General features: G+C 54.2%; 1 protein-coding gene and 1 pseudogene across 3 annotated transcripts in view; one reads left to right on the forward strand and one right to left on the reverse strand.

Annotated features, from left to right (window-relative positions):
• Window positions 1-12,534, reverse strand: part of MFNG (MFNG O-fucosylpeptide 3-beta-N-acetylglucosaminyltransferase) — a 48,475-nt gene that overhangs the window by 27,002 nt on the left and 8,939 nt on the right. For 2 of the 3 annotated variants that reach the window (XM_059082304.2, XM_067010149.1), the window contains exons 6-8: window positions 10,837-11,002; window positions 9,013-9,098; window positions 6,605-7,561 (exon numbers count right to left, since the gene is read on the reverse strand). In XM_059082304.2, the coding sequence (XP_058938287.1) occupies window positions 7,495-7,561; window positions 9,013-9,098; window positions 10,837-11,002 (319 nt within the window). In that variant the 3' untranslated portion in view covers window positions 6,605-7,494. Of the gene's footprint in view, window positions 1-6,604; window positions 7,562-9,012; window positions 9,099-10,836; window positions 11,003-12,534 lie in introns of those variants that run through there. The other variant, XR_010835934.1, reaches the window with a different exon arrangement.
• LOC131767536 (small nucleolar RNA SNORA11) lies at window positions 2,671-2,763 on the forward strand (annotated as a pseudogene).

Below are 12,534 nucleotides of genomic sequence, written 5' to 3' on the forward strand. Positions count from 1 at the left end.
CATCCCAAAACCCAAGGGCTCAACTCAACACCAGTTTGTTTCTGGTTCTCCTAACACTTCAGTGCATCTGTCTGATGGACAGACTTCCACGGAGAGCTTCTAGGACCTGGGCTCCTCCCATCTCCAGGCTCCTATAACGCCAAGTCCTCCCCATCCAGCCAGTGATGAGGACAGAGAGAGATCATCTCGTGGGGGGCGGATTTTATGGGCCAGGCCTGCAAATGGGGCACATCCGTCAGCCAGAACTCAGTCACGTGGTCACCCTCTCACTGCAAGGGAGGCTGGAAATGTAGTCTCACTGGAGGCCAGAAGTATCGCCCTACCCCCCCCCCCCAGTTTACTCCCGCTGTGTGCCAATTCTCATGCCCCTTGTTCACAGTGACTGTCGCCCTGCCTGGCATAAATGTGAGATCTATGAGTGAATGAATGGTGCTGGGGCTGCACCGCTGGAACTGGGCTGAGTAGGCATGTTCCTTATAAATGCCCTGGGAGATGGAAGGACGTAGTCACTCCCATTTCTCAGATTAGGAAACTGAGGCTCTGAAAGCTAAACAGCAGGCACAAGGCCACACAGCTAGTCGGTGCCAGGGCCAGGTCTCAAATCCAGGAAGCCTCTTCTGCCACGTGGCTGTTCTCTCCACTCCCCTGACAGCCTCTCCAGTAAGCACACTCACTGACTCCGGGTCTGGTTATCTGCGAGGCCGCTCTGCTTTCTAACAATCAATGAACCACATTTGACAAGCTGCTGGTTCCTTGGGGTGGCAGCTGTATCTCACTCATCCCTCTGGCCCCTGGCTACCAGCACAGCCCTTGAACACAGTAGGTGCTCAAACCACGGTTGGGGGATTAATTTGTTCACACTGGCTCAGGCTTCATGCTTTGCTGCTGGCGCTGTATGAGGGTCGCTTACAACTCACAAAAGAAACAGAGGGACTATTTATTATCCGGCCTCTCCCTGTGCAGTCGGAGCTGTCTCCCACAGCAGGACCAGTGTCCACCCCGAAACGTGCTCCTGAAGCAAAGACAAGGGCTGTGTCGCTTGGGGGCCAAGGCCACAGATGTCTGCCGGCCCCCATCAGCGTTAGACCATTAACTCCCGCCACATACATACAGAGAACGCCCTCACCCCAGCTAGTCCCAGGAAGGAGAGTCGATAAAGGCAGCAGAGTGGGGTTCTGTCCATGGTGCTGAACGCACCTCAAATCCTTGTCCTCTAACCCAGCAGCCACTTACATCCTCTTGGGAAACCAGGTAAAAATGCAGATTCCCTGGCCCCTTCTTCGGAGACTTGCATTCTGAGGATCTAAGATGGGGCCTTGGAATCTGCTTTTACCTGTGATTCTAATACATCCAGGTTGGTACTAGCCTGAGGTTGACTCCCCCACCTAAACAGGCATTGGTCTTCGTGAAGTGCCTGCTACGTGCCCAGCACTGTGCCAGATCCCATAAGGCACAGAGCTGTACCGAGCAGGGTCTCTGCTCTGGGGGGAATTTACAAAGTCATTCAGGAGGAGATGTAGGGAGGGAAGGAGGGAGAGAACTTGTTCTGTTTATGTGGACACGGTGCCAGGTAGATACTTCATCTCTGTCCTGCAAGGTGAGATAAGTAGGCACGTGAAAACTGTCGTCAGAACCCTAACTAACATTTATCTTTCCTTGGGGTCTCCCTAGACCCATCTGCAAGACAATACGTGATGCATATTCTCTTCCTTCGCACCTCCTCATGGCTCAAGACCCAGATCTTCCTGATTCCTCCTGCCCCTTACACCCCCCTAGAATTTAGTCCTCCCTTCTTCTGTCCCATGGTCACATTTCATCATCGATTACATGATACACCATGTTTTCAATATTGTCCCAACTGGGATTCGAGCTCCCTACTGAGGGTGGGGCTTACACTTGACTCCCCCGTGTGGCCTCTAACACCGGGACCTCCCCATGCCCCCACCGGACGAGGTGAACAGTAAATGCTTATTGGATGGATGAGTAGGGGCAGTGATAAGTGGGCGGAGGAATCTGCCCAGTGACCGTGCCCAAGGGAAGTGCTGCTGGCTTACGAAGCAGTTGGGACAAGTGCTCAGAACCGAAAGAAGTCGACATGGGCCTCAAGGAAACCAGGAAACAGGCAAAATGCAAATCAGGCAGGGGCCAGCTTCCGGTCAAGGTCTGCCTCTCCTTTCTCTGGGTGTTTGGGGAGAACAGGCAGCAGACTCAGGACAGCAGTGTCTGATGAGAACAGATGTTCTCTGGGCCTGGATGTGGGGCATGGAGGAGGGGACAGGGGAGAGAGAAAGGGGAAAAGCAAAGGGGGAGGGCCATAGCTAGCAAAATGGAATATCCACAGGGCCTCTTATTTATTTAATTTTACTGTTTTTTATGGAAAATTTCAAACACACACCAAAATATAGGGCATAGGAATAATGAACCCCCATGTGCCCATCACCCCGCTTCAACAACCATCCCCATTTTAACATCCTTATTTAATTCCTTCCCCCAAGCATCTCTTTAAAGAAAAGTCCAGACAATATATCATTTCAGAACATATTCAGAATGCATCTCTCACATATTAGAACATTTCTGAAAAAGTAACCTCATTATCACACCTGATAAAATTAACAACTTCTTAATACCATCTAATGCAACGTCCACATTCAAATTTCCTCATTTTTATCAAAGATGTCTTGTTAACACCCGACAGGAATCTGGGTTCATTGTGACAAGGGGCACAAACCTTGTGGCCTTCCTATGAACAAATACCCAACACGTATCCCCCTGTACCTCCACGTGGCTGCTGGGTAGGACCAGTGGGGCAGGGCTCAGTACTGGAAGGAAAGCTACAATGTTTGGTGGGCGAGTTTGCCACCTGGAGCCTGTCCTGTCCACACGTGGGTGGGCCATGAGTGGTCTTATAGGCATATAGGCTTTGAACCCCTCTCTCCAAAGAAAAACAAAAAACAGATTCCAACTATATGCCATTCTGGAAAAGGCAAAACAATGGAGACAATAAAAAGATCAATGGTTGCCAGGAGTTTGAGGGGAGAGGAAGATGAATACATAGAATACAGAAGTTTTCATGACCGGTGAAAATACTTTGTATGACATTATGATGATTTTATGTCATCATACTTTTGTCCAAACCCATAGAACGTGCAACACTATTCACTTCATAAAGTGAACCCTAAGATGAACTAGGAACTTTGGTGATTATGATGTGTCCGTGCAGTTCAGCCTTGGTTTAAAAAAAAAAGTCTTGGGCTCCCCTGGTGGTGCAGTGGTTGAGAGTCCGCCTGCCGATGCAGAGGACGCGGGTTCGTGCCCCGGTCCGGGAAGATCCCACGTGCCACGGAGCGGCTGGGCCCGTGAGCCACGGCCGTTGAGCCTGCGCGTCCGGGGCCTGTGCTCCACAACGGGAGAGGCCACAGCAGAAAAAGTCTTAAAAAGAATTAAAACACTGAGGGTGGACGTTTTTGGCAAAATTTTGTTTCACTTGTATATATGTATACATATCATATATGTGTGTGTTTGTTGGATTGTGATGTAAAATGTACTTTTTAGATTAAAAAAGTTTTCAAGCTACTGTTGTTATACTGGCAAATAAAAGAACAAATTAATCTTTAAAAAAATGTCTTTTTAGGGTCCATTTTTATGAACCAGGGTCTAAACAAGGTCCATGCACTGGATGCGCAGGCTCAGCGGCCATGGCTCACGGGCCTATCCGCTCCGCGGCACGTGGGATCCTTCCGGACCGGGACACGAACCCGCGTCCCCTGCATCGGCAGGCGGACTCGCAACCACTGCGCCACCAGGGAAGCCCCCTCCTTCCCTTTTTTATGTCATTTTACTCGTTGAAGAAACCAGGCTCTTTGTCCTGTAGAATTGTCCTCATTGTTGATTGGGTGGATTGAGCCCTCCTGGTGTCATTTTACATGTTCCACTGCCCACCCCCTGCCCATTTCCTGGAAACTGATATTTAGACCCAGAGGGCTGATCTGTGTAGAGTCAATTATTTTGGCAAGCAGACTTCCCGGGTGAAGCTGTGTCCTTCCTAGTGCACCATATCGGGAGCAAGTAAGGTCAGATATTCCTTTTGTATGTGATACTAAAAATAATCAGTGTTACCAGCCTGATCCTTCCATTATAAAGCTTCCCCATCACCTGGTCCCCAAGGGGTTTTAGCACCTTTCGTAAAATCTTAAAACTGACAAAGCTGGAATAGCTCTGAGAAACTCATTCACTCATTTTTCAACTCATCCCACAAATATTTGTTGAGCATCTACTATGCACCAGGCAGTGAGCACGAGTGAGAAAAACCACCACAATCCCTGGGATCACAGAGCCAACAGTCAGATGCGGGCGAACAACAAATACATGAGCAAGCAGGTACGCCACAAGAGACGTTTAGAGCCACGTAAAGAGCTACCCCAGAGCAAGGTGACGGTGGTCAGGCAGCCACTTTGTGGTGGGTGGTCAAGGAGAGCCTCCCTAGGAAAGGACATCGGAGCTTGACAAGAGCGATCCAGTCATGCATTCCAGGGAGAGGGAGAGCTGGGGCAGGCAGAGAAGCTGTGCACCCATCAGCAGTAACGAGGAGGCGAGTGTGCTCAGCACCAGTGGGCAAGGGCGAGGGGGCCTGAGGGGAGGCCAGCGAGGAGGCTGCTATGGTAACACAGGGGAGATTGACCATGACCCAGACCAGATGGCGGAGTGGAGGTGATGGCCAGTCCAGAGCCCCTTCCACCCCCTTTTCCAGCCAAGGACACTGAGCTTGGGGAGGGCCGGGAGACAGTGGTTATTGAGTAACTACCCGCCACCGGAGTTTTCTGTCCAGCATCTCAAAACCGCCCCTGCACACTATGTAGAGGTCATTGTGCCTATTTCACAGGTGAGGCCAGTGAATAGTAGTGAAGTCACCTGTCCCAGGGCATAGAGGCAGAGGGGGAAAGGAGGATAGAGCCCCAGCCTGAGGAGCCCCTCTGACCCTTCAGGGCCACCCCACGCTGTGAGGACCACTGTGGCGTCTCAAACCTTGGCCCTGGCACCTGAAAGCCCTGTGACCTGGACCAAGGGGCTTCTCCCTGTGCCTCAGTTTCCTAACCGGTAAAATGGGAATGATACTTTGCCCAAGGTGCACAAGCAAAGCCGAGACAAGGTGGTCCAACCTTGCTCCCAGTCCCTGCCTGTGGGGCCCACACGGGTCACCTTAGCACAGCCTACAGGCAGCTTCCCACCCTCCCATGCGGACCCACAGAGGGTTAAACTCAGCCTCCCTCCTTCCTCCATCCCAATTCTGATCCTTGCTGACTCCGCTCCCCGCCCTACAGCAGCTATTCTGGGACAATGGAGGCAGCAGATGGCTCGAGTCCTATTCGCTCCGCCCGACCCTCAGGATCTGGGAGCAACCTGCAAATCTGCTTCTGCTTCTAAAAGCGGTCCAGCCAGCAGCCTTCCGCGTACAGGGTGGAGAGGACAGCGGCAGTACAACACGCTAGCCCATCCCCACCGGGCTGTGGGCCCAGGGGCCGCCGCACTCGGCTCGCATCCCACCAACCCAGCATTAGGTCAACCCAGAAAGACAGGAAGCCCTGCACCTAACAAGCGCAGAGCGGCCTCCCTCTGGGTCGGGCTCCTCCTCGGAAAAGAAGGTGCTAAGGCTCCAGTGCTCGGCGGTTCCATCAGCCCAGACAGAGTTGCGGCAGGGACAAGGTCCTTCGAGGGCTGGAGGACGTGCTCCAGAGGAGCCCCCAGTCCCGGCTGCCTGGGTCAGAGCCCCTTTTTCCTCCCTCCCTCCTCCCCTCAGCCCTGACCCCCACTGTGACGCCAATTCCCCAGCATCTCTGAGCATGATGCTGGCGGGGGTAGGGGGCGGGCAGACAACTTCCCTTTCTGGTCCTCCCCACAGGTACCATCAGGCCGGAAATTTCACCATGATCGCTTTCATTCAGTCATGCAACCTCTTTGGGACATGAAATTCTAAGAGCATTTACCTTTCCTCAGCTCCTACCTGGGCTGTCAAAGTGCCCTTTTATCTGATACCAGAGGCTGAATCCCTTAGCTCCATTGAGCCTTCCTTGATTCTCTGGCCACGCCAACCCAGGCCCTGAAGACAGATAAAAGGAAGAATCATCCCCAGCAAACCAGCACCTTACAGCACACAGATATTCACACGCGTGCTCATCACACACACACAGCTGTGACACAGGCACAAACACATCCATACACCCCACATATGGCCTTAGGCACAGACGAGCGTAGAAGGGTGTACGGCACACGCGCACTCTTACATGCCCTGGCATGCAATGACACAGCACACACTACTTACCGTCGCTGTTCACTGAGTCATTCCTTTCTCCACGCTGTGCCCTTTACAAACTCTGCATCATTTCACCTACAACCCGCGAGGTAGGTATCCCTTTTCTCATATATAAAATGAGCAAACAGGCCAGAGAGACCAAGTGGACTCCTCAAGGTCACACAGCCAGCAAGGGTAGGGCAGGGCTCTCTAGCCGAGGGACCCAAATCAACACCACTGTGACAGACAGATCAAAGACCCTGCCCCGGTCAGGAATGACTTTGGCTGCACGTAACGAAAAACTGAACCAAGAGAGGCTTAAACAAATAAGGGTTTAATATGCTTACACAACCAGATGTTGGAAGGGACAGCTGTGGATGATTGTCTTGGCCTTTCCTTCATGGTAGCAAGGTGGCTGCCCTAGACCCAGACATCACACCCACATTCACAGCAGGAAGATGGGGTCTGGGGCTGCAAAACCTTCCCCAGAAGCCTCTCTATTGGCTTTGCTTAATTTGCACTAACAGACAGAGCTCTGGCTCTGGCCAGAGCTGGGTCATGTCGTAGCTCCTAACAGAAAGGGAAGCTGGGAAAGTGAGCAAAAGGACCATCATGATTGGCTAGGACCCATTCTGATTCATCATCTGGGTCTGGACATGCTGACGCTCCAAACAAAATCGGGTGGGGAGCAGGGACTGGAGACTGGTCAGCAATAACAGTATCTGCCACAGACCCTGGATTCGTCCTTCTTGCACCTGCGTCCCCTCGGTGGGTGGGGATCCAGCTGAGGAAGCCAGGAGTGGGTGGCCCAGCACTTGACCCCGGGAGAGTGACTGAGGGACCAGAGGTGGGGGCTCTGACCACACCAAGGGACCCATGTAATTCTCTGGAGAGTTAGGACTCCTGAGCCCAAGCAGCTCAAGGACCCCTACCCTTGTTCAGTTCAGCCACCTAAGGCCCATGGAGGTCCAGCCCCTGAGGCCTCTCCGGCCCTCACGTGGTACACCTGGTCCTGGGCTGTCCAGCCCATCTCCCAGGGGCTTGGGACGCCTTTACCGCCAGTCAACATCCAATCCTGGGCCTGCCCACCACAGAGGTCCTGCCAGGGACTGCTGCCCACACAGGAACTGCCACGGGCCCTCAAGGCCGCCGGGGAGGCTAAGGACAACCAAAGGCTTCAGTTCAACCTTTGCCTGGGGGTTCAGGGTTCATCGGGCCACCAGCTGTGGGCACCAGGGAGTATCCGGGTAGAGGAGACAATGGAGGGAGCGAAACCTGTGGAGAGACCAGAAGTGGACAAGACGGGTCACTCCCACGGGTTCCTGGGCAGCGCGTCACAGAGATGCTCTGGAGCAGGGTTTTTCCGCCTCAGCACGGTGGACGTTGGGGGCCAGTTAATTGTGCTGTGGGGCTGTCCTGTGCATTGCAGGATACGTAGCAGCATCCCTGGACTCCACCCACTAGATGCCAGCAAGCATCCCCTGGGTCTTAACAGTCAAAAATGCCCCGACACGCTGCCAGCTGTCCCTTAGTGGGGGGCATGGGGGGGAGTTGCAGAATGGTCCCTGGTTGAGAACCACTGGTTTAGAAAGACTTCAGAAGCCAGAGAAACCATGAAGAGGCCTCAGCTGAGGCCACACCCTCTGACCGCACATATCTGAGTCCCCAGTTGGCTCCAGCCCCATTAGGTAGCAACCTTTAGATTCTAAGTCTTCAGGCACTGAGAGAATTTAACACCAATTCTTAAACGTCTTGGCGGTATAGCCATAGCTTGCACACCTCCACTGATGGGGAGCTCACTCTGTTAGAAAGCAGCTCCTTTCCTCTTAGAAACTGAGCCAAACTCTGTCTCCTTGTAATGTCCAACTCGTTCAACACAGCCCTGGTCCTGGCAGCCTTGGGATAGCTGTGAGTCCTCTGCCCCCAGCCAGACAGCTCTGCAGAATTTCAGCGGCAGGAGTGCTGGCTCCTCTAAGGATTACCCTACAGATAAATCCAAAGTCCAGACAGAGCCTACAAGGCCTTCGGGGGCATGGGGGAGGGTGTTCCCTGCCACCTCCCCAACTGAATCTGACACCACTCTCCTCTCTTCTGCCACATTCCAGCCACACTGGCTTCTTTTACTTCCTTAAGTAGGACTTGCTCCCCTGCCACAGTATGTCACAGGCTGTGCTCTGAGCTGCCCTACAGCAATCGGGGCTGGGGGTGGGGTGGAGGGGGCTGGGCTGAGCAGCCCTAATCTCCCCAGGGAGTCTTTGGGGACAGTACTGGAAGGTGCCTAAGTGGCATCCTAGCCCCCATTCCAACCCTCTATCCATCGAAAAGTATCATCACAGAAACAAAGAGCCTAAGAAAGATTTTCTTTTCATTTCCCCATGAGTGCCTGGAGTTCCTCCATTAGAGCATCTCCTTTGCTCAGTGAAGAGAGCTCAGTCTTTCACAGGCTCCCAGAGGATCACGCCTGGGAGAGCCCTTCAAATCCACATCACTCAGCCTCCTTGTGTTACAAATGGGGCGACTAAGGTCCAGAGAGGGCAAGGCACCTGCCCAAGGTCACACAGCAAGCCAGTGACAGAGCGGAGACTGAAATCCACCCGCTCCACTCCCAGCTCTGCGCTGTCAGCCACTGGCCTCTCTCACTTCCCTCCCTCCCGGCTCCCCCATCTTTGGATGCCTGGACGCAGGCCCCACTCCTCCCATCCTACAGTTTCAGCCTCCAGACCCACCTGGAGGAGTCCTCCTCAGGGGAGAAGGGGCCGTGGAGCTTAATGACGTTGAGTTTCCCCTCAAAGATGCCATAGCTGAGGGTGACCTGCACAGAGAGATGCAGAGAAGAGAGTGAAGAATGCAGGGTGTCCCACTGGCGACCCCACAAGGGGGCAGCATTTGGGCAGAAACAGAGAAGGCACAGAAGGCATTTTGAGGGGCACAAAAAGCCTGCCTCTGCATCTGAAATTCCACCGTCAGTAACGGGTGTTCCGCTGAGGGCCCCACCCCACTCCCCTTTGACCATAATCCCACTTGTGGCCCCAACGGTCCAGTTTACTAGGGAGGCTGGAACGAGTCCCTCATCTACAGATTGGGAAACTGAGGCTCAAGGCGGGAAAGCACCTTTCCAGGAAGTTGCATGCCTGAATGGAGGTTTCCTGAGACCCACTCTAGGGCCTGGGCAATCCATCTCCACCCAGAGCCTAAGGTCACTCCACGAGAAATGAGGGTGCAGGATGATGACAGGCATCAAGAGGTAGTCAAGCACAGTGGTTAAAGACTGTGGGCTTAGGGGCCACCCAAGCAGGGTTCAAATCCCTCTCTGTCCTCTACTAGCTGTGTGCCAGTTAGTTCCACTCTCTGGGCCTCAGTTTCTCCATCTGTAGAATGGGAACAATGTTAGGACTCACCCCCCCACATGAATGCTGTGAGGAAGCAGAGAGTTAAAGAAGTTAAGGCCCCCAGTGTGGTGCCTGGCACAGCGGGGGATCTGAAAACCTCGCCTTTAGGGTGCCCTGGTTTTGGCTGTCCAAAATCTGCCCCTCTTTCCTGGCTGTGATCCTAAGGGGACCAATCTGCATCCCCGTTCTAGGCCTGGCCAATCAACTCTAACTCTAGGCACTGGTAGGAGACAGGTCACGTGACCCAAGTGGGCCATGTGACCAATGAGCACCGGTTCTGAGATCTGGTGGAAGGAGGAGCTCTCTTCCCATGGGTGGGGTGGAAACCAGGGGCTGCCACCTTGCCAGCATGAGGGTTGAGGCTGCCTGAGAATGAGGCCAACGTGGGGGAGGGCACATGAGAGAGGGGACAGAGTCTGAGCGCCCAGACCCTGCCAGATCTAGCAAGTCAGGCCAAGCCCTCAGCTTCTCAGGTACGTGGGCCCATAAATGACCTTTTCTGTTTAATTAGTCTGTTGCCTCTCTGTCCCTTGCAGCCTAAAGGGCTCTGACTCACACCATGGGGCAGAAGATCCCAGGGGCCTCCCAACCAGGACCCTCTACGGGGCTGGAAACCCATGAGTTGGAGGGCGTGTCTGCAAGGCAGAGCCAGTTGGACCTCAGCAGAGTCATTACTTGCCAGGTGGTGGGAGGGGACCCTACCCCTCCCCCAGCCTGACATTACACTTGGATGTCCCTAGTGAAGACCTGGTCCTTCCCAGTGACACCTGGGTGAGAAGGAAAAGCAGCAAGGGTAAGCTTTGGTGAAGGAGAGGGCTGCCAATAGGCAGTTGAAAAGGACTGGCCCCTTCAGAGGGTGCGGGGAGGATGGGAGGTTGAAGAGAGGAGAGAGGGAGGGTGGTAGCATGTGGCGAGCTGGTGGTCTGAACCTCAAGATGAGCTTCATCTCATGTGTGCAGGTCCCTCCAGCTGGTATTTGGGAACCAGATCAAAGAATTTTAGCATCATAAATGCAGAGCCTTGAGGGTTAGAGGTGGAGAGCTGAGTCACTGCGTGCCCTCAAGGGGATCCTTTACCACCCTGGGCCTCAGTTTCTCCATCAATAGGGGAGAGCCCCCACAGACACCTTTCCCAGTGCCACCTGCCCCAAGGCTGGCTCACCTGCTTCGGGAGCTGGGCAGCCCCCAGCAGCTGCAGGGTCTCCAGGTGGGAGTGGAAGAGGGGGCTGGGCTGCAGGTGGCCGCCCAGCTTGCACTCGACGATGTAGCCCACAGTGCAGTCGTCAGGCAGCCGGATGAGGGCAGACGTGTCCACGAAGCGGGGGCCACTGAGGGACAGAGTCATGCTGTAGCCACTGGCCTAAGGCCCTCGACACCTAGAGCCCTCCCTGCCTCCCTGAAGACCCTGCCTCCGCCAGGGCCAGCTGGGAAAACAGAGCTTGGCTCTGGCATCTGCCTCTTGCATACTGTGTAGCCTTGTGCAAGTCACAAGCCTCGGGGAGCCTCAGTTTCCTCTTCTGTAAAATGGGCATGATAATGGCCCTGCCCTCACAAGGCTGTTGTGAGGAGTAAGTGGAGGAAAGGTGACATGAAGCCCTTTATAAATGTACCCTTTCCTTCTCTCTCTTTCTTTTCATTCATTCACTCATTCATTCATTCTTGAGTTGGAGCATCTACCTGCTGCCAGCCACCATGACACAGAGGCTGAGGACAGAGAGATGAGAAAGAAATGCGTCCTGCCCTCAACAGCAGCCCCGATTCTGGAGGGAGACAGATAGATGAGCAGGTCATTTCAGAGGAGGACTGGTACTAAGTCAGAGGGAAGCATGAGACGTGGGGACACGGGGAGGACAAGGTGGATTCCCAGAGGATGTGACCGTCTTTCGTTTCGCTCTTTACCTAATCATGGCAGTAGCAGTTTTTAAACAGTCTTACAGGATGAGCTGGAGTCAGCCAGGTGCCGCGTAGGGGAGGAGAAGTGTTCAGGCAAGTGCGTCACCTGACTGCATACCCCACAAACGCCGCGGGGGTGCCAGGCGGGGCAGCTTGCCCCGCTGCGCAGGATGCCTGACCGAGTGGGTGCAGAAACCCAGATGTTGCTCCCCTCCCCGGGCTGCACCTGCCCAGAGTGGGTACATTTTTCTAATTCACACAAACGTACCATGGAGGTAGACAGAAGCCTAGATGGGGGCACCCCAGGCCCAGGGATGACCCCTGGTTGTGTGTGCATGCCTGCCGTCGAGAGATACTAGGACAGCACTCCTACTCCCGGTCAGGGCACAAACTGCCCCCGGAGGGCCTCTCCCGTCCAGGGCAGGGCACGGCGGGCTGGTGTAGAGACAAAGCGCACAGGCCTCAGAGCCAAACCCAGCAGCTGAGTGGCCTCGAACCAATTACTTTGCTTAGCCTCTCAGCACCTCGGTTTCCTCAGCCAAGTAGAAATAAGGCCAACACCCCTGCCTCCCTGGGGGCTGTGATACTCTTAGCAAAGCACAGGCCCGGCTCAGAGTCAACCCCCAATTCAAGGTAGTGACACTGGTGTGGCTGTTAATAAAAATAACAGCCCGCTCGGCAGACCTCAAGAGGCTAGACCTTTGCCACGTCCTCTCTAGAATATCAGTACCCCCACCAGGTACTGAGGGCTTCCACTACTCCCACGGTCCCCCTCAGTCTGAGCCCTCTAGGACCATCCCAGCTCAAATTCCACCTCTTCCAGGAAGCCTTCCCTCCTTTCCCCAAGCAGAAGGCCCTACTCCTTCCTCTGAGTGCCCCTCCAGTGGGCCTTCACCTCCCCTGTGACGGTGACCAGTCAGAAGAGGGCTGAAAACGGGACCTAATGTTTGCTGGGCTCGTGCCAGGT

This window comes from Kogia breviceps, chromosome 12 (genome assembly GCF_026419965.1).
Source record: "Kogia breviceps isolate mKogBre1 chromosome 12, mKogBre1 haplotype 1, whole genome shotgun sequence".
Taxonomy (NCBI): Eukaryota; Metazoa; Chordata; class Mammalia; order Artiodactyla; family Physeteridae; genus Kogia; species Kogia breviceps.